Source organism: Saccoglossus kowalevskii, chromosome 14, assembly GCF_978046115.1.
Source record: "Saccoglossus kowalevskii chromosome 14, keSacKowa6.1, whole genome shotgun sequence".
Classification (NCBI taxonomy): Eukaryota; Metazoa; Hemichordata; class Enteropneusta; family Harrimaniidae; genus Saccoglossus; species Saccoglossus kowalevskii.
In genome coordinates, this window is record NC_140654.1 from 22,072,446 (window position 1) to 22,092,955 (window position 20,510).

At 38.1% G+C, this 20,510-nt stretch overlaps 1 protein-coding gene and 1 pseudogene across 1 annotated transcript; both read left to right on the forward strand.

The window, feature by feature from the left end:
- The first annotated feature begins 6,150 nt into the window (after nt 1-6,150).
- LOC146734575 (leucine-rich repeat-containing protein 51 pseudogene) lies at nt 6,151-6,795 on the forward strand (annotated as a pseudogene).
- A 10,931-nt stretch (nt 6,796-17,726) lies between these two features.
- Nucleotides 17,727-19,095, forward strand: LOC144354872 (heparan sulfate glucosamine 3-O-sulfotransferase 5-like). Its single transcript, XM_085507692.1, has one exon. The coding sequence runs from the start codon at nt 17,772-17,774 to the stop codon at nt 19,002-19,004; it is 1,233 nt and encodes a 410-aa protein (XP_085363818.1). The 5' UTR covers nt 17,727-17,771; the 3' UTR covers nt 19,005-19,095.
- Nucleotides 19,096-20,510: the final 1,415 nt, after the last annotated feature.

The window sequence follows — 20,510 nt, forward strand, 5'->3', positions numbered from 1 at the left end:
ACCAGAAAACACAAACTTGATACCAGTCACCCGACACTGAACATTTTAACATCTTAATTTGAAAAGGATTATTCTTTAACCTAGCTCTTAGCAATGCGTGTTTTATGTGCGTCCCTTCTCAAATTGAGCTTTTCGATACTTTAGTTAAAAGTATGGACAAAGGCCAGGTTGAACCTGATATTTACCAGTGTACATTCCCATCGGTTTCAAAACAATCACTCGTGTATGTTCGGAGTGTTGATGGATAAAAAGACGCCGAACGTAATTCAGCTGCACAGCGTATGGAACAAATTGGATATACGTCTCTAGCTTGAAATAAACAACTTACTTAACTAACATGCTGAATACCGAACAGAAATTGTATATTTTGTTTTATGCTCTAGAAAAACAATAGGCTGATGGTTTCAAACCGTGAGGGCGGTGAACAGTGAACTTGTTTACTTTGCGCCGGCTACATGCCAAATAATTTACAAAAAAATCATACGTAATTGGGTCGAACTCGATGACGTGATGATCTCGAATCAATGGCAAGTCAGCAATACGTAGAACTACAATACTAAACAAACACAAAACAGCAGAAGTTTACCCCGCCGAGTCACGGCCTAACGAGCATGATAGTGATTTATACTAGTAAAACTGGTCGTTATCCGGGTTCTTATTATGCGAAAGTTGTAAATGTAGAAGGCTGGAATAATTCCGAGCATACGTAAACATTAGATTTTTACGAGTATACATCGTGTGACGTTTTGAAAAAATGGGTAAAGAAACGTGCATACTAGCGTGAAATTGGATATTATTAGGGCTTTCGAAGGTAGTCGATTTATTAAATAATAGCAAAATATTCTTCTAATGTTTCAAAGTTCTCACCTTGTTGATTTAAATAAAAAAAACATCATTTTATTTTATTTTACCTATTTTAAATAGAGAAATAAAAAAACTGTGTCCTTTTGAAATGATCCTGTGTACTACTAGACTTTCGTTTTAACGCATTATCCGTATTATTATACCAATTTTATAACTACGTATCATTGTTTCACAATATGTACCTGGACGAAACTTTGAGATATGGATAAACCGTATTACCAATAAGAATCAATGTCAATGGCTCAAAACTTGTATTTCACTTGTGTGCGAAACGCAGTTCAGCGACCATACTTTTTGTATCGAAATTGTGTACAGCATAAAATAACGCCAGGACATCTTGTGAATATAGTGAACACACTTCTACAATTATGGAATTATAATTATCCTGTTGTATAATTTACAAGCAACACACACTGTCTATCGAGCATCATTTAAATACAAAAACAACACTTCGTATACCGCTTTGCGCTATATGCTGCAGTATATACGCTTTGTGTAATTCACTCCGTCATACTGTGTATTATCACTGCCCTCAACGGCAATCGCCAGCGTACTGAACGCATCATGAATTTATGAGTCTATACACAAATTAAGTAATAGTACAAATTTCATTAATTTGCACTCTGAACCATTATAAGGCGATTGGGCCTAACAAATTTGTTTTGTTTTTTCTCATGAAATGTTTCAGATAGCCATTTTGGAACCTTTTATATTTGTTTTTATACCGAAGATATATATATCTGGTATTTGTGCACAATGCCGCAAATAATTGAATAATTGATATTATATCACGATACATAATGTTGTCTTACAATCTCTGTTGAAATGAAATGAAATGCATAATATTTACTCACACAAAAGAATGACGTCCACTAATAACTCAATTTCTCTACACTTTAAATATTTTCAAGCCATATTACCTTTATTTTTTTGTTCTCAATAATTATAAATAGACTTTTCCACCTTAACATTTTTATTTTTGTTTTGTGTTTTGTTTGTGATTGTAGTATAAATTGATAAAATACTAAATATATGATCATTTATAAAATGAATCCATTTTGACGACAATCATCATGTATACGTTCGTTGGGTAACTGAAAAACAATAATGCGCATGCGTCGTTAAATCACCTATCCGTATTTATTTTACGGTTAACCGTACCTTACAGTTGTTATCAAGATGTTATATCAAACAAAATTATTTAAACATGCTTATGAAAACATACTCAAAGTTCCCTACATTGGGCTTGAGCAGATAAATAAATAAAAAATATCAAATAGATATTACACATATGTACTGTACATATCTTTTGTGTCAGTGAATAGTTACTTACGTCATCGATTACCAAATATTGCGTATTTTATAATATACTCGTTTGCAAGAGCTCCCTGGTGGGAAGAAATTATAGCTACAAATATATGAAGTGAATTTATTGTCAAGACATGATCACTCGAGTAGGATTAATGTCATTTCTCCGATTATGGAGTTTTCATTAACACGACTCAGCCTATGGCGTTTGTGTCCACAACACAACCGCGGTAATGTACTTTTTTTTAATAGTATGAAGCTGCCATCAATATTAATTTCATTCACTCGTGTCGGATTTCCACGTTACCCTGCCCTACTAATGGACACTCGGCGTTCCATTTCGTCAACCAATACAGCCTCCATTATCCGCTGTTCAGAAAAATCAGTTTCAGGTTACATAATATTGTACAAAACCACGTATAACGTACGACGAGTGGCAACGCAATCTCAGATGGGTGATTTGGCGAGGCGGGAATTGTAATCATTAAACGGGACATTATGCTGCTTCAAAGTAATTGTTTTACGCTAATTTACTCTCTACATGACATGATGAGAAAAGGCCAGAGTTGCTCTCACATTCCCATGGACAAGGACGCACCCATTATCCAATTCTACCGATGCAGTTAACGTAGTTACTATCACTAACCAGCGATTCGGAATCGATATTTTTTTGTTAATTTAATTTCCTGGCTTATTTGCCATGATAATCAGTTTTTTTGTTTGTGAAGGTCACGGGCACAGGTCACGGCGCACAGGTGCTTTAATTTGTTGTCATATATATACCACCTAATACAACGACGATGTACAGTGAACCGAGTTCCGTTCAATTATTACATTTTAAACGTTGTATTTAGAACACATCACTCCTGTCACAGCTGAGTAATATAGTCGATGGTGTTTTCAGTTTTCGATGATATCATAAATAATTACATATTTGTCACGGAAATTACGAGATCGGGGTGGGATTCATTCTCGCGCGAATGTTTCCCTCAGGCTTGTTATTTTCTGTTGATGTAACTAACACTGACAAAATTTTATCATATTCCGGTGATCATGTTTCAACATTACTTAGCGTGAATTTTTTTTTTTTTGTAACAATTAAATGCACGCACAACTATAGTGCGAGGGTGATACCGATCTGGACGGGTTGTTGTGACATCATACAGACTCGGAAATTGGCTACTGTGCAATGTTTTGAACACCCCCATCATACGCATCTACTACCGTGGACAACTTAAATTTGAAAACATTGCTAGAAGCAGAGCAAGACTACTCATTGCGATTCATGCAGTTTTATTTACACCCTATATTAAAACAAAACAAAAAAGCCAACAAACAACAAATGACTTGAAATAAATGCACCGACGTCACGGGATGTAATTATAGTTCGCATAATGAATAATTAATTTTGTAATACGAGTTTGGCTTCAAATATTACACTGACGTCGTACTAGTATTATATAAAATATTTTGAGTCACTATTTTTTGCAGGTAATACATGGATAAACGGTAGCAACAGAACGCATGACGAAGTTGTTAGATATTGCCCGATATATGGCAGGTGATCACACACCGTATTACCTTTGGTTTAAATTCTCAAATTTGAATACTATAACTCTAAAATGCTACAATTTTTTTTTTTTTTTTTTTTTTTTGCATGTGTGACATTTTTATAAAAACGAATAAAGATGGTGTGTGGAAAATCATGTTTTGTCTGTTTCGTGTCATTTTTTCCGTTGTTTCATACGATAATGATATATCAGAGTACCGACGTCAAAAAGTGTTTTTAAAAACAACAACATATTTTTCAGGGGATTTTTAGTGACAAAACGTGCTAAAATCGAAACAAAGTTTCGAGCAACTTCTGAGCGACCTCGACTCATTACCTTCATTCGTATAACAATTGACCTGAAAACACATTACTGAACAATTAATCATCGTTAATACTAGAGTCGCATTAGGAAACTAAGTACTTAACCCTCTGCATACTGCCCCGAAGCACAACATGTGCTGCGTTCAACGACGTAGTAGACGAAATGTATTTATTATTTAAGGATTGCAGGGACGGGCTAGAATATTAGTACCAATCAACCTCCCTACTTATAAACCTCCCCACTTAAAATATTATAGTAGTTTCTATGCGTAGACCCGCAACAGATTGTATGTCATCTTCCTTTCCTTTATCCGCACCCCCGCCCCACCCCCAAAAAAGTATGTAGCTCATCACTCGTAAAGATAACCGACACGGTGCGTGGCAAAGACTTGGTTGCTCTACACTCAATGCCACGGCGGTTATTGGCACGAAATCGACACAAAACAAATCGATACTCACATTAAATATTTAATTGTCTGCGGAGTATTAATTTGCTTGTTTAAAGCATTGCTATGAGAAACGCAGTCATAGCCTTCATAATCGACTCATACATTATATAACGAAAATAAAAATATACTACTCGTGTCAGTTATTATTATATCGGTTGCTTAGCAACGCTATATTAATATATGGTTATTGAGGAAATGAGTTTGAACTCTCGCGAAAAGGGGACAACTCTTGTTTGAGTGGTGTTGACGAAATGAACATCGTACTAAGTTGGCGCCGGGAGATATAACGTCATCGGTCTCGCGTTCGCCACTGACAGATATATTTCTAGGTTGTCTACAGCTATATCTACAATGCGGGGAAAGATTGTTTTTAATGATTTGGGATATTTGAAATTGTGGACATAGAATTTTCACTTATTTTATAAGGCTTTATCAAAGCAAAATATATCTCACAGTAATTATTAACCCTACCCTAAGTACCAGTTCGTGTAATGTTGTTTACGTCTTTGACATCAAATAAAATACGCATAGTCAGTTTTATTGATGTGTTGGAAGCCACTAACAATCGGCCATGTATACAGCTAATACTACATTGAATAAACTAGTATAGTACAGTGACTGGCCGATCGATACCTTTTCGTGTATAGACATTGTTTCTGAAGTGTGAGTGAGTGAAACCAGCAAATATCCCAATATGTTCAATTAAACCGATGCCACGAGGCTTTGGATCGGTCAGTAATTTCAAACTCCGTATACACACGGCATAGTGAGTCAACCGTAGTACAGTGGTCGTTGCAAATTTGACCTCACACTCTAATACTTTCAGCTGTTTTTTTTTAATGCTGCTTGACTTTCTTTTAAATTACAGAATAGCCTATTGAGTGTCGATGTTGCCAGGGGCAACAATGTTGCGCCATTAATACCGGCGTTAAGTCGTGGAGGCATGCGTAGTGTTGAATCGCAGTGGGGTGATGGTATGTTGTGAGCACTTGATGGGAATGCCTCTAGTTCTAGACGATTTATCATAAACGAGTGAGCCGTTCAATTGACTAGCACGAGGAAGACAGAAATAGTCAGAATTAGCCATCCACCTGTTCGTGCCGTTTTGTTTACCTCGGCAACGGCCGTGTGTGGCGCACATGACGTGACCCGGGATATTAGATCGAGTGTAATTGTATATTTCCTGCCGCCGAGTTAGAACTGTACGTTTTGTGCTTCAACGAGACGTCTATGTCGTCGGAACGTTCGCCGAATAACTTTACTGCGTTTCTAGCCAGGGACAAATGACGTTTGGTGTAATTTCATCTCTGTCCGCCCGGGTGAGTGATTTCTATGTTGTGCTGGAATTGACCACTTATACCGCTCTGTTGTATCTCGTTAACCCATGCTGAATTAGACACCGTGCATATTACCTTCCCGACGTGTTGTTGTAGCAGTAACGTCAGTTATTCGTTTAACATCGACGTACTCATCAGTCTCGTTGCCAACACCTGTTACAGGAACTTTACATCGCGCTTCTAAGCAAAAAATTTATCGTGTAGACGATTCACGAACATCGGTGTTTTATTTAGGACTCGGCTCAGCCAACCAAGCGTGATATCTGTATACATACAGTTTCAATATATACGGTTTACACGAAGTTGGTTCTTGATCGCCATGCTCACCTCTCGATCGGCCCACCCGCATTATCGCAAACCTGTTGCTCAAACTGCACTAGATGTAACTGAAAGCGTCTACGCTGCACCGCCGTTAGATCTTTCTTTTAAATCTATCCTATCGTTCGAAATGCTCCTCAATATGAAGATGGAAGACATAGAACCGCGTAAGTGCGGGAAGAAATTAAAACGAGACGCCGAAGGCAGGTTTTGCACCACCGCTTTGAAGTTGAATAACAATGTCATCGAACATTGGAATGGTTTTTGTGAAGTCGTAGAAAGGCTTGTTTCAAAGCCAGAAGATTTGTCGTGGATCGATCTCTCATTTAACGCCTTCTCAACCATCGGCGAAGCCATTTTCAAGTTCCCGAGCGTACGCATATTGTATCTCCATGGAAACGAAATTGAGCGTATTGATGAGATTGATAAGCTTGTGCAGATGCCCAACCTGAAGAGCGTGACCCTTCATGGCAATCCCTTGGAAGAGGAAAAGCGGTACAGGCAGTATATGTTGACTGCTCTCCCGGACATCCGTGCACTAGATTTCGTCACTATAACAAAAGCCGACAGAGAAACTGCCGGGGTAATCAACGATTTGTATCGTTTGCGAAACAGAAAGAAAACACGGAAAACGCGTACCATTTGAATTGTTATTCTACTAAATGTTGAAACGGACTATGAAAACGACTCTTAATAATGGCCTGTTTCAGCTATACAACTTTCTTTAGTACATCCCGTAAAAGTAATTTCGATGTTATTAGCGGGAAATTACGGCAAGCCAGCCACCATGTCGATTTCTAGATTTGTGACAATATCAACAATATAATAATATATAAACCCCGCCAATTGACGCTGAAGGAATTCTTTTAGTTGCCTGAAATTAACGTTACGGTACTGGGATATGCTTGACCTGGCAATGGCGTGCGAAAACCGAGCATCTACTAACTTTTAATGATAGTTGTCAATAGGTCGAGATTGTATTGGTACATCACCACTTGTGGCAATACAATAGTGGCCGCTCATTGACTATCTGACAGTGTGCTAATCACGCAAAACACAACTCGTCTGTGATGCTTTCTGCAAGAGTCGATATTCAATGATTTGAACGTTTATTCGGAGTATTGGAGTGAAATTCGGAAACACAGATATGTGAAGGAAGCATTTTCTTTAAATTTAATTGTACTGATTTTCCTCAATTTGCCATGTCGTAATATGGGTCCGAACGCGAACGTCTGTGACATACTGTCAATTTGCGCTATGTACACACCTTTATTTGACACGTGTATTAAAACTCGTGATTTACAATAACAACTTTTCAGTATTTCTTTCATTTAAAAAAATCCAGTGTCAAAATTCAGCTGTAAACGGTAGTTTTACATTTTACGCACGTAGTGATTCCCATTTCTCGTTACATGCACCATAGTAACCACGGGCTGGTGCTTCTTACATTTAGCGATAAAATTACACCGCCAAGTATTACTGGCTAGAGGTCGTAAACACCCCTATTTAAACACCCATATTTACCACCAATGCGTTCAATTGCTTTTTCTTTCTAGTTATACAATTGTGTAAATACGATCTATGACTGCGTTACGTCTCTTATTACAAAGTGCGTAAAGTAAATCAGCCGTAGCTATATATTTACAGCCGCGCTTGGATCACACAATTGCGTGCCGTACGATCGTATGTCAACCCTGTATTGAGTATAATAGTGCTTATATGCAGTCAGTACTCGGTGTGTCTCTTCACATGCGGCATGGTACTCATCGCTACTGTGTGACATCTTAGCTCAGTAATCGTGTAATCCAGTAATCGGGGTCCAGTGCAGCGTCGTGCTAAATCATGACATTATTTTCAGACAGAGCAATTCTTTTTATTTCAAATGTAGTAGCTAGCAGGACAATGCATCATACCTGTACCCAATTTTACGACTAAAACACTTTTTATGTTCCATTTCAACACAATGTGAAGAATTGTACCGTAATATATTTCCTATTATTTATTAGTATTAAATGAACAATTGTCTTCTGTTCACGGTAGTCGGAATTCTTATACATGATTATGGTTGACCCAAAACGGCGGAGACTAGTCGTGCTGTAAGAATTATTCCGCGGTCGACGTGCCTTCCCAGTGTATCGTTAACATGGCTACCTACCGATGTATTGGTATGATTTCTCTGCGTTGGCAGTGTAATTATTTGCGTACAACTACTCCAGCAGCTAGAGGTGTTTACGCTGCGTGATAACTTTTCGGAACCCGCCTCGGGGTTGCGATGCACCTTCGTTAACCCCATCGCATCGCACCATACATTGTGATTTCAGTCATGCGCCGAACAGTAATAGTTCAATGAACCTATTTTCGAGTGTTTTCGCTTGTTTGGAGTTCATTTATAATTTTTTTTCAATTGCAGTGGTATTTAAGTTGTGCTTACCTCACGTTGCGTTTAAAGCGCCATGACAGCCGTCGCGCAGCGCTTGTTTAAATTTCGTGTATCATTGGGGGATGGACGTCTGGGCATTTTCACCGCCTTGCAACCCTCGCGGTGGAAACAAAGGCCAAAAACTCGATAAACGATACTTTGCGATGATTGTTGAGACTCCTCTGAACAATGTAAGAAGGTTAGCCATAGGTGTGTAATATATATAAATTTGGTTGTTCAGAATTACTTCAAAGTTGGGTTTGTGTTGTTTTCTCGAGTTATCACCGGCTCGACCGGCGTTCCACAGCAGCGCGCACAGAGCCCATAAAAATGCATGTACAGTGGTGCGCGTCTTGGCGACGTGGAACATCGTGTGACGTAGCTCCGCCCCGAGGATTTCACACACTGGCACGTTGTACACGTCGCACGCGGAACCAATTCGAACGCAACGCGGTACGACGATATTGGGTCTTTAACTTGAACATGAATACAAATGCTGTACATATATTTGTTATGCTCTTAAACACTCCACCGCCGCGACAACGCATTCCATCACGGCCATAATTGCAGTTACTTTACCTTTCCAATGAGTTTACGCAGGCCGAGTTCAAGATGAAAGCGAATTCGCAGTCATTATGGCAAAGTTGCTTTGGTAACAAACAGATAACACAATGTGTGGAATAGGTGAGTGTTCTCGCCCGAAAGAAAATTTACATAGATATTGCTGTAAAACGGATAATTACGGAGAAGGTTCATAAATTACTCTTTCTGTTTGTGTGTTGAAGCCGTTGGTAATGTGGGTTCAATCATCTAATTGAAATATACAAATGTATCGGTATTGAATGTGCAAATATGCGAACATTCCCGGTATGCGTCTTGTCAGCGCGATGTTGCATTGCACGTCGTAGTGACGTTTATTCGTCGATTGTACTTAGTTATGACTCGACGCATTTAATCGTGGAAACACATTTCCACATACATATAAATACTGTGAATATGTTGCGTATTGGGTGACGTTACTGCATATTCTATAATAGTTTGTTGACAGGTCATCAACGAGCAACGATCGGATTTAGCACTAATTCGATACGTAGTAGTAAATGCCTCAGAGAACTGGCAGAACGGATTTCACGGGTACAATAGTGTTATTATTGTTATTAAGTTATATATGAGCGATGTATTTTGGGTGGTCGGCTGACAGCGATGAGGCAGACAACTGGATACGCATGGCTTGAGGCGATGCTTAAATGAGTTTTGTCGATTACCTGTTCAAGAAAGATGCATTAAGCCTTATTCAAAGACAGTCCTAGCCCCCTTTCAAGTCAATTCCCAAATAATATATTGTATATTTCTCCGTGAGTTGTAAAAGTGAAAATACCCATATATCAGTTACATTGTCTAGGTTGCCATCCCACAATCCCTTGCCCCTTGCCCAATGCTAAATAACACTTATGTCGATGACTGGCACGAATTAGTGTCATCAGAATCTAAAACCACTACAATCGTGCATAAAACACCTTGAGATTTTAAAATCTCCCAACTGAATATGCAAATAATCGCGTGTGGAATTCGTCATCGCGCGTCATAAACCATAACGATATTACACGATATTTTTGAAATATGAATATTTATTTATTTTTTATATATTTAATTGTATTTATTACTTATTTGCTGGTAGATTCTCACGACAAAGACAACATTATATATATATTGTTTTTTTTCAAAAACACACAAATAATTTGTGTGAACTTGAGTTCGACTATTATATTATACCATCATTTCAATCGCCTGAATAGGTTGTTTCGATTGTTCGAGAGAGTGTTTGCAACCCGTGGTTAAATATACGAAGTACCACGGTTTTCTGTGTTTAAGAAAACCAACACGTTATAACACACAGTAGGGTTGAATACTTTGTCAACGAAAGTCTGAAAATATATATTTGTTTTTTGCGCTCGCATTCGCTTGTGTGTAAGTGTCGTGAACTTGGTCAAAGCGTTTCGTGTACTAGCCTCGGGGGGGGGGGGGGGGTTATTCCTTTCAAATTCAACAACTTGACCGAAGATAGCACTAACCAAACACTAGTCTTACGACCGTATTGCAGTAACGGATATGCTCAGTGTAACGGTCTCTGTCTATGGTTTTATTTAGCGATGAATAAAAATAAAAAATCGTGGAATAAAAATGGTAATAAAGATAGTTTTTTAATATATAGCCGAAGGGCTAATCTTGTTGAACTATTTAGGGGAGTCTCAAGAACTATCTCAAAGTACCGTTTTTCTGAGCGTTTTCGGCTTTTGTTTTCACCGTGATGGTTGCCAGGCGGTGAATATGTCCGTGTGTCCGCCCCGAGAATATACATTTAGTTAAACTCCTCCTTGCTCTTCGACTTAAACGTTCTCAATAGACGATTTTCGTGTTTCTGTGACCCGTGGTATTTTTTTTTTCAGATTACGTGATAATCCTCCATTTTGTCGTCCTTGTTCGTGATTGGTTGCTATAACCCAAATGACGTAATCCCCGAAGTATCCATTTTGGTACTAATACCAAATGTGTGCTGGTAAATAGAACTTATAGAACCGTGAACTCCTGGAAATCATGATTCGAAGTCTCTTTGTACGAACCGGGAACAACAGGAGTCGTTGACTTTGCGTGTCATGCGTGAACTTGACCTTCGAACGAACCATTGTATATAGTGTTAGTGACGTATCCGAACGTATCACGTGAATTAGTAACCTCCAAATCATAAATGCCGCGTCTAATGCTCTTTAGCAACGTGTGCTGGAAGACTGTAGCTGGAGTGTTCGTTTCGGTGAACTATGTGATATTGATAAGTTTTATTAAATTCGGAAATTGACATAGAGGGGCTACTATGCTAGAGCCAACGTGTCCGTGTAATTACATTTAACTAACCTAACATAGACATTATGGTGAGAGACGTACTGAACTGGATAACAGATATGAACAGGTGTTTTGGGATCACTGTGCAATCACCCTAGTTGTTATGACCACGCTCACCTTCTATATGCATGCCTAAATCAATTCCTCTTGAGTCAAAACTTTCAACACATTCTCTCACAGGGCTTATACGCATTGAGAAAAAAAAACACTGTTCTCAGATTTAAAAAAAAAGACGATTTAGATAGAGCGAAATGTTAAAATTCCCAAATTCACAACAGTTCCTTGTTTAAAGTTGTGACAATCATCAGGATTTAGTGGTAGATTGGTAAGACCACGCAAGCCACCTTCATCCTGCTTCTCCACATTACAGACAACATCTACATACGAATTCACAAATATAATTTATATTTCTCATCGTAAATATAGATCATTAAGTGATAAATGAGTTTATGTATTGTTAGCAACGTCTTACATGATCATAATATTTTTTTATTTTTTCAAAAATGGATATTTTTACGGGACACTTAAAATGCCAGCTATAATTATGCTGTCTTGAAAGGTTTAAGCACATAGATTGATGTGACATGTGTAGTTACTAGTAGACATACTATTTTATAGGTTTACTAATATTTTCTCCATAAGCCGGTATTAAATGACGCGATATTCTCACAACAACGCAAATCAACTTGAATCAACTGAAAACACGTGTCTACTGATCAACAAATATATTTCAGTCCGTTGACATTAGATAGTTTGTTACAACATTCTGATTCCCGGTAATCATCACTCCAAGAACACGTCGCGATCGTTTAGCAACGTTTTTTGGTGTTTATCAAAAAGAGCAATTTCCTCTTGTCGATTACTACATATTGTGGTCACCATGGTGATCTAGATTGTGACTATATACACGTTGCCTGTTCCATCATTAGCAATGTTCGTACACCACGTGATTAAATTCATGGCAGGGCGCCGATGAAACTTCCAATGGTGCATTGTAATCACGTGGCGTTGCCGTTGTAGTCTCGGAAACTCGAATTACAGAATAACATCATCAACCAATTTTTTGAAAACAAAAACAAAAACAACAATTTTATGACGAGTATTTCAGACACCAGGTTTTCCAACGAGTTTGACTTTATCATTATTATATTTGTTCAACTATTGAAACACGTCGACGCTCCTAGCAACATCACGTATTGTAACTATCGTATACCTAAAGCATGGTCGCTTAGGCAGTGTGCGTTCGGAGTACTGTACTAGCATTTTAAATCGATTGCGTTGTTTTCGTGGTTTTGCTTTTGCGACAGTGTTATGTTTTCAAAAAAAGCCACAGGCCTAACGTGTATAGACTCGTTTGTGTTTTATTACCTAAATTATTCAGCACCTCGCCCGTAGTAACGGCTTTCCGGCTTCATGTGCTGGTTTCCGTCGTTCCGTGCACCATTAAACCGTTGCTAGGAAACAAACCAACTTAAAACACACATTGTATTAAAAGAGAGAGACATAGACAAATATACAGAAACGGTGGCTGGAGCACAGATCTTAAAATAAATGAGCAATCACTAGTAAGGGGCGGGTTTTACAATAGAATAGAACGGAACGGAACGGAATGGAATGGAATGGAATGGAAATTTGTGATCGCTATTGCTGTATTCGGATTAATAACGTCCATGATAATGAATCCTATATACAAATTGATTTCAATTTCCTAGTACTTGACCTTTACTGTCAAGAGTAATTCGACTGCTTAAGGTAGATATGCAGTTTACCTGACAGGTATTTTAATTAATTAATTAGGAAACCAAGATGAATTCCCTTGTCCACAATACTATATATTTTCGGAAAGTTTATTGCATGAATTTTAAAATTTTGTTAGTATTTTATTTTTATGGACACTGTAGTTTGAAATATGCACAAAAATGTGCTTTTTTGGTCAAAAGTGATTTAAACAAAATAGCTTCTAAACCGTGCTTCTGTTTCCTGTCAAAATTGATTTATGGGTACATCTGTTTACTATGAAGAAAGTGCCGTCTTGAAAACTGTCTACCAATTGTCAATTTTGTAGGGCAGCAGCTCAAATTTAACTACTTCAAGTTTATGCATAAATTAATACCCAGGCTAGTTGTCTGTACGATTGCTGTAGTAACACTATTCAACTAAAAACAATGCCTCGACGGCGTTTTGAAGAACAAAAGGTCAAAGCGTCTAGGAGCTATGTTTTCGTAAAGTTCTGGAATGTGCACTAAAAAGATGCTGAGATAATTGCTAATTTGCATAACAATTCGCTCAGTAAGAAGTTTGCTAATGTTCATAATTAAAATGGCTGTTACAGTTTCAAATTTAAATGTATTGTCGTGCATAATATGGAGATCCCGTCATTTCTTTTTTTCACCATGTTTTTTTTCATTATTATTTATGTACAGCCTTGCTAAATCTTGCTAAGCATTCAAAAGAGATAATGTTTGCACTTGTTATCTATATTTTAAAATAGTTTTTTGAGTATGTTCCACTATTCACAATTCTACAAAATTTCAACAGTCTATAGCCAAGAATTTTTGAATAATAAAAGCAAAAAAAAAAAAAAAAAAAAAAAAATCACTCCCAAGTGCCCACGAACCTGCATCTCTACCTTAAATGACTGGAAATGTACATTCATCCATACACTGAGCAAATAAGTGTATAAAGAAGGGTGGTAGTCGTCGCGCAGTGCATGTTCGAATTTCATGTAAACAAACAATGTAGTTTACACGCGTTGTGTACGTCGATATGAGTCCCATATCGAACAGGACGCCGCGGCGGCGCGACGACTGCCGCCCTTTAAAGTAAAAAAAAATAGTTATGGATCTGTATAACATTTTTTCCTCGTGTTTAGTCAACTGGCTGCCATGTTTACGCCTAAAAGACAAAAAAATACTGCTTTCGATACGATTGCCGTTTTTGGTGAATAGTAAAACGATATCATAACGTATCGCATCACATCAGAACACATATTTGCATTGTATCACATTACATCAAAAAGCATTTGCATCGCATTATAATATTGCATCCTACACGTATCAGATCGTATCGCATAACATCAGGCATTATCACAGTGACATTGCACACATCGCATCACATCACATCCCATGAGAACACATCCCATCGCATTATATCACACAACATCGCATCATATCACGAAACGTCGCATTACATGGCATCGAATCACACCACGCCACAACACATCGAATCGCTTCGCATCGTATTGCATCGCATCACATTACAACACAGCAAAACGCATCATATCATCTTACAATACATCTTATCCCATGGCATCAACTCTCATCATAAGACATCGCAAAACATCTCATCGCATCACTCGACTGAACATAACATTACTTTAAACCCCATCTCAGCTCCCACTAGCAATGTTTCCTAAGTCTTGTTAGTGTAGCTATTAACTTTTAAACCAGCATTTACTAACAATTACATTGTACAGCTGAAAATATAAAACACACCAGAAAACACACATATAGGCAGTATTCACGTACGGCACATCTGTTTATACAAAACACTTTACTTTAGACGAAGGTCTATACAATTAGCGCAATCCAGGTCATGACCTGTTTTATTAAATATTGTATAAGTATATAATTGATTAAATCGCACGAGCCCATTTCTAATACAGCACGCCAAGACGTGCAATATAGTCCATAATCCACTGCATATAGGGTAATGACCGAAGCGTCTATTTTTTTCTTTGTAATAATTACATACGATTGATCCACTTGACTTATAATTCATTAGTATTCAGAGATGCGCCCTCTGGCGTTAGCAATAGGTTTTAGACACTCGGAGTCACGGTCCCCATGAGTAAAATCCCGGATGTAAATTTCGGTTGGCGCAAGATTATGCAGAAATCTCATTAGTGTGTAACTGGGCATTTAACCATTGTAAACACGGGGCTAATATGTGTTCATCTCACCATGTTATGTTGTTTGCATAGCGCACACGTGTGCATAGCGGACCATATATGCGGGAGTTGCGCCCTCTTACAATCTATTTCCCACACTCTCGTCTAACCTTCACCGGAATGTACTAAGAAGTTGCCATGAATTAATTCTTCCTGACTTTATGGGTATATTTTCATGAAAATCAGCGAAGAATATCAGAGGTTAACGGTATATAGGATCACGCATATAAGCAACTTTGTATTTGCTGAATGTCTACGGTACGTGTTGAATGCTAACATAAAGTTCAAGTCTTACACGGCACTGTACACGTCAGCTCAACACATCAGCAAAAACGCGTCGTCACTATTTAACAAGAAGACATAGACAAGCGCAATGCCCACGCGTATGGCGTGAATTGATTGCAGAACGAGCCCCTACACATACATTAAAGCAATTGCGGTGATTGACGTGAATCCACCATGTGTAACAGATGCCGTTGACATTTAATATTTTAATCCGGTTTATGTTATATCCCCTTTATACATAATGTCGCCTTTTTAACATATTCTATTCAACGAATTAAAGTATTCAGCGACGCATGAATACTGATTGCGTGATGACGTTATGCTCTATTTACCACGTCACGGCAGCTGGTGCATCCTCCTTCGCTTATGAACAAATAACCGACAATTGCCAAAATATATTTGATAATGTTTTACTGACAATTAACAGAAGTACTCGGATGTGGTGCCATGAAAACTACATATTTACGAATCTAGCTGGCTCAGCTAGAGATCAAGTCGGTTTGAGGGTCTTAAACACTCGTAATATGACATACTTTCACTTCACTTAAAACAATTGTTTTACTATAACGACTTTAAAAATGATTCATGTTTGAAATGAAAAAAATATTTTTGGTAAATTCCACTCTGATTAGATTGTGCGTTCAAGGGAATACTATATGGACACTTACAACAAATATAAGCCGGTCGTTCTCATTTTTAAATAGTTTACTACCTAATTTTCACGTTTTCTGTTTCAGTGCGGTTCATTTAAAGCGCGGTGGTCGTTGCGCAGCGCGTGTTCGAATTTCATGTAAATAAACAATGTATTTTACACGCGCTGTATACGTCGATATGAGTCCCATATCGAACAGAACGCGGCACTAGTCGTTGGGTTAAGTTGAGATGGTTTGCGAGAAAGTATGGCCACATTTGTACTAACTTGAAAACATCACAAATTCAGAAAATCAGTACATACACCGGTGACTGGGAGCGTGTCAACATTAAACCACAATCTATTGCGAATGAATAGTAACTAAGCAACCGAAACTAGGCTATGGGGGTCTGCAATCACCCACAATGCATTGCGGCCATACTGACTTCTGAATTTGAAAGAAACGGTCCAAGCTCTTAGCAGTTGGAAGCAAACGACCCAGGCACAATCATGTTCAGTATTTTTTTTTTTTTTTTTTTTGCAATGAATTTTCAATCAGGCATGCCGCATGAGTCGATATAGTAGTGAACGAAAGTGTATTCTTTTATAGTTTTAAGACGTCCAAGCGACAATTTTTCACCGAGACGCAGCCGATGTGAATAATTGTCACATCAGGGATATTCAGTAATAATTGTTTTGCCATCTCGAATTCGAAAATTTAAACGTCAAAATCGTGTGGTGATTTGAATGTCCATGACATCACTGTTGCCACTACAACACAGCGTCCGAAACCTGAAACCTGACCGGGTGCGCACTGTAAAATGAGACATTTATCATACTTTCAACGCGTTTATTGACAGGTTATTTTTATGCCATACACTCGTCTGTCGACCTATACATATTCAAATTGTGCACTTAATTGGACGTGTATTACCAACGATTAGCACGGACGCAATTTTGTGAGTTGCCGCTGAACAGATGAACTATTTTGTGGTTTTCTGCATCTGTTTTGACGTTATTGTTTTGATTGCCGTAGTAATCGAATATCGAACCTGTCTGTACTTGTATTTCGATGCCCAAATTTGCTTCAAATTAGGCATTCCGCGTGACCGACAATGCTCCAATCAGTGCGGCGTAATATGAGACTGTAAAATAGTGTTGTATACTTCGCATGGGTATTGGACCAACATGACTATTTGGACATTTCAATACAACAACTGACTGACTGTGTACTGGTAAAATGACATGCCTTATTGTTGGGTGTTTTTCTTTATTTGCAGGCAAACGATTATTTCATACTACAATTAATAGATTGAATTTTCTTTATGTTCATTCAAAAAGATGACAGCTGTCACCGAATAGTTCTTCGTCACAGCTTATCAAATAACCACATTCGCCCCACCGACTAGAGAGCTGCGGACATCGTCATAACAAGGAAAGATGGTCAGACCTCGGGTGTCTCTTGTGACTGTGATTTTACGAAACGCGTCACTATTAAAGGGAAAGGTTGAAGACTCATTGCATAGGGCATTTTTCCGAAGAGGGCTTCACAAATGGGCTCTTGGATATTTAACACTTTTTACATGCTTAGCGCTGGTAGTGAGTATGGCGAAATCACCACGGGGTGACAGAGCGACGGCTAGAAGTCTACTAGCGAAGAAGTCCTCCCTTACAAGTTTGCTGAACGATACCGAATATGACCACGGGTCAGTCTCCGACGACTATGCGACGTGGGATGTCAGATTTGACGGTAAGCGTTACATGGTTGAGAGATGGAAAACATCGTGTTATTATCCAACACATCCGGTTTTTCGACTCAAAAAGTTGCTCAAAGACGACGAGTTGAAACGTCGGGGCTGCGAGCGACGTTTGCCTGAAGTCATTATCGCAGGAGTGCGCAAATGCGGCACTGGGACGCTTCTCAGGTTTTTAAACTTCCATCCTCATTTAGTTGGCCCGAAAGACGAGACCCACTACTTTGATTCGCTAACCGAGCATGGAATGGAATGGTACAGAGAGCGGATGCCGTTCTCGTCACGTTTGCAGATGACTATAGAAAAGACACCAACTTATTATTTTCGACCGTTCGATGCGCCTAAACGCATCCGCAAAACCTTGTCATCTAATGTACGTATTCTAATTATTGTATGCGACCCAGTACGACGAATAGTGTCAGATTATGTCGAATTTATTAATAAAACGGACAAGGCGGAGCAAGACTACATTCTGAGGAAAACGCTCACCGAATCCATCGAGAGCACGGTATTTGAGCAGTCACGCCCTGACAACGTGAACACACACAATGAAATGGTCGACGTGGGCATATACGTTAAATATCTCTTCCGATGGTTAGAACAATTCCCCCGAAGCCAGATTCATTTCATTGACGGCGACAATTTCAGAAATAATCCGGCAGAAGAATTACAGAAAGTAGAAAAGTTTCTCGGTGTGCGGCCTTTTTTCCGCGAAGAACATTTCCGCAAAGACAGCGTTAAGGGACAGTATTGTATGGTCTTCCCCCAAATGGCTTGCATGCCAAGCTCGAAAGGACGGGAACATCCTGAATTAAAAGAGTGGGCCAAAAAAAGATTGTGCGAGTTTTACAGTCCGTTCGACAGAGCACTGGCGACCTTGGTTAAACAGAACTTCACATGGATTGGTAAAAACTGCTGACGTATGACAATCCATTTATGAATATATTATTGACCAAAAATATAATTAGCTAATTACCATATTCAAAATAAAACTCATGTGCTGTATTGAATTCTGTGTCAGAATGACTAAAACCACATATTTTCACTTACAATCGGTTTATTTATTGTAACGTGAATATGGCTATATGGTTATGGCGCAACAAAGGCATTTCTTTTATCTATATAAATATTTTAAAATTTCAATAGTAGTTGAATCAACTCAGCCAAACAACTTTGAACGAGCACGATGCTCAGCGACATCGTTTGAAAACGTTCCAGTGTAATTCAATCCTCCAATAGAATCCCAACGTTTCAGTTTGAATTTGGAAATTTATAAATATATATATATATATATATATATATATATATATATATATATATATATATATATATATATATATATATATATATATATAGATGAAGGGAATGCCTTTGTTGCGCAGTGTGATCCGTAAATCCGTGTACTTATATTCTCGTAAACATTGACTCGAATGTTATTTTGTTCAATTTATTTCACTGTTTTTTTTGAAAGAACAACCATGTACTGTAATTGTCGTTTATATTTCAACTAATCACACGATTAGTGGTTTCCAATTTGGAATCAAGAAATGACTGAACGAAGAATGACTTATAAAAAAATAAAACGTCTATGTACGTTCGACTTAAACCGTGCTGCGCTTTAAAGTGTAATAAATGTATGTCATCGTTTGTTCCAAGTCTTTGGCGATGAATAAAATGGTGCCTATTCATCGCGTCATGTTCAATCACAGTCAGTTGGCGTACAAGTAATTATAAAATAAATGCAATAAAATTTACGGATATCTACTATATGGGGGCAGCCATCTTAGATACGACTTGAAACAAAATTGAGAATCGAGTTTGTCAGATTCCTAAAAATCGGGGAAAAAACCAGAACGTCAATGACGTAGATGCTCATCCAGAATTTGGATATGAGAGTAGAAACATTTAGCTGCTTTTGTTTTTTTTTATTTTCCTGTTAGTCTTGAATTGATATATTGTCATAGGAAAAACCAATGGTGCTGCGTAGATGGAGTCATCATTATGTGTAGTTAGCATCTGTACGAGTAAAGTGAAAATGCCACCTGAAAAATGGAAATTAACACTTCAGTGACAAATAAAATATTCATGCGATGTTCAGAAATGTGCAACAAATATACACAGCCTCAAATATGAGTTCTGAAAGCATGAGTGACTAAACAGATGACAGCTTATGTGCAGTGTTTGGAATTAGGGCAGGCCCCTCAGTTAGCATCTTTCTACATGGACAAACAACTTTCAGCACATGAAACCTGGGTGGCCAGGGAAAATGTTTTTTTTTTTTGCAGTCACTAAGTCTATATTTTATTCAAAAATATTATTTAAATTTCAAGCAATATTATTGAACACGAGTAAATATTCTGGAAAATCAAAGCAGCCTAAATAATCTGACCATTTTTAATTGCATTCAGTTTAAAGCCTGTTCTTG

Excerpts from the sequence above, each read along its gene's own strand:
- LOC144354872 (XM_085507692.1), top strand. The coding sequence starts at position 17,772 with ATGGTCAGACCTCGGGTGTCTCTTGTGACTGTGATTTTACGAAACGCG.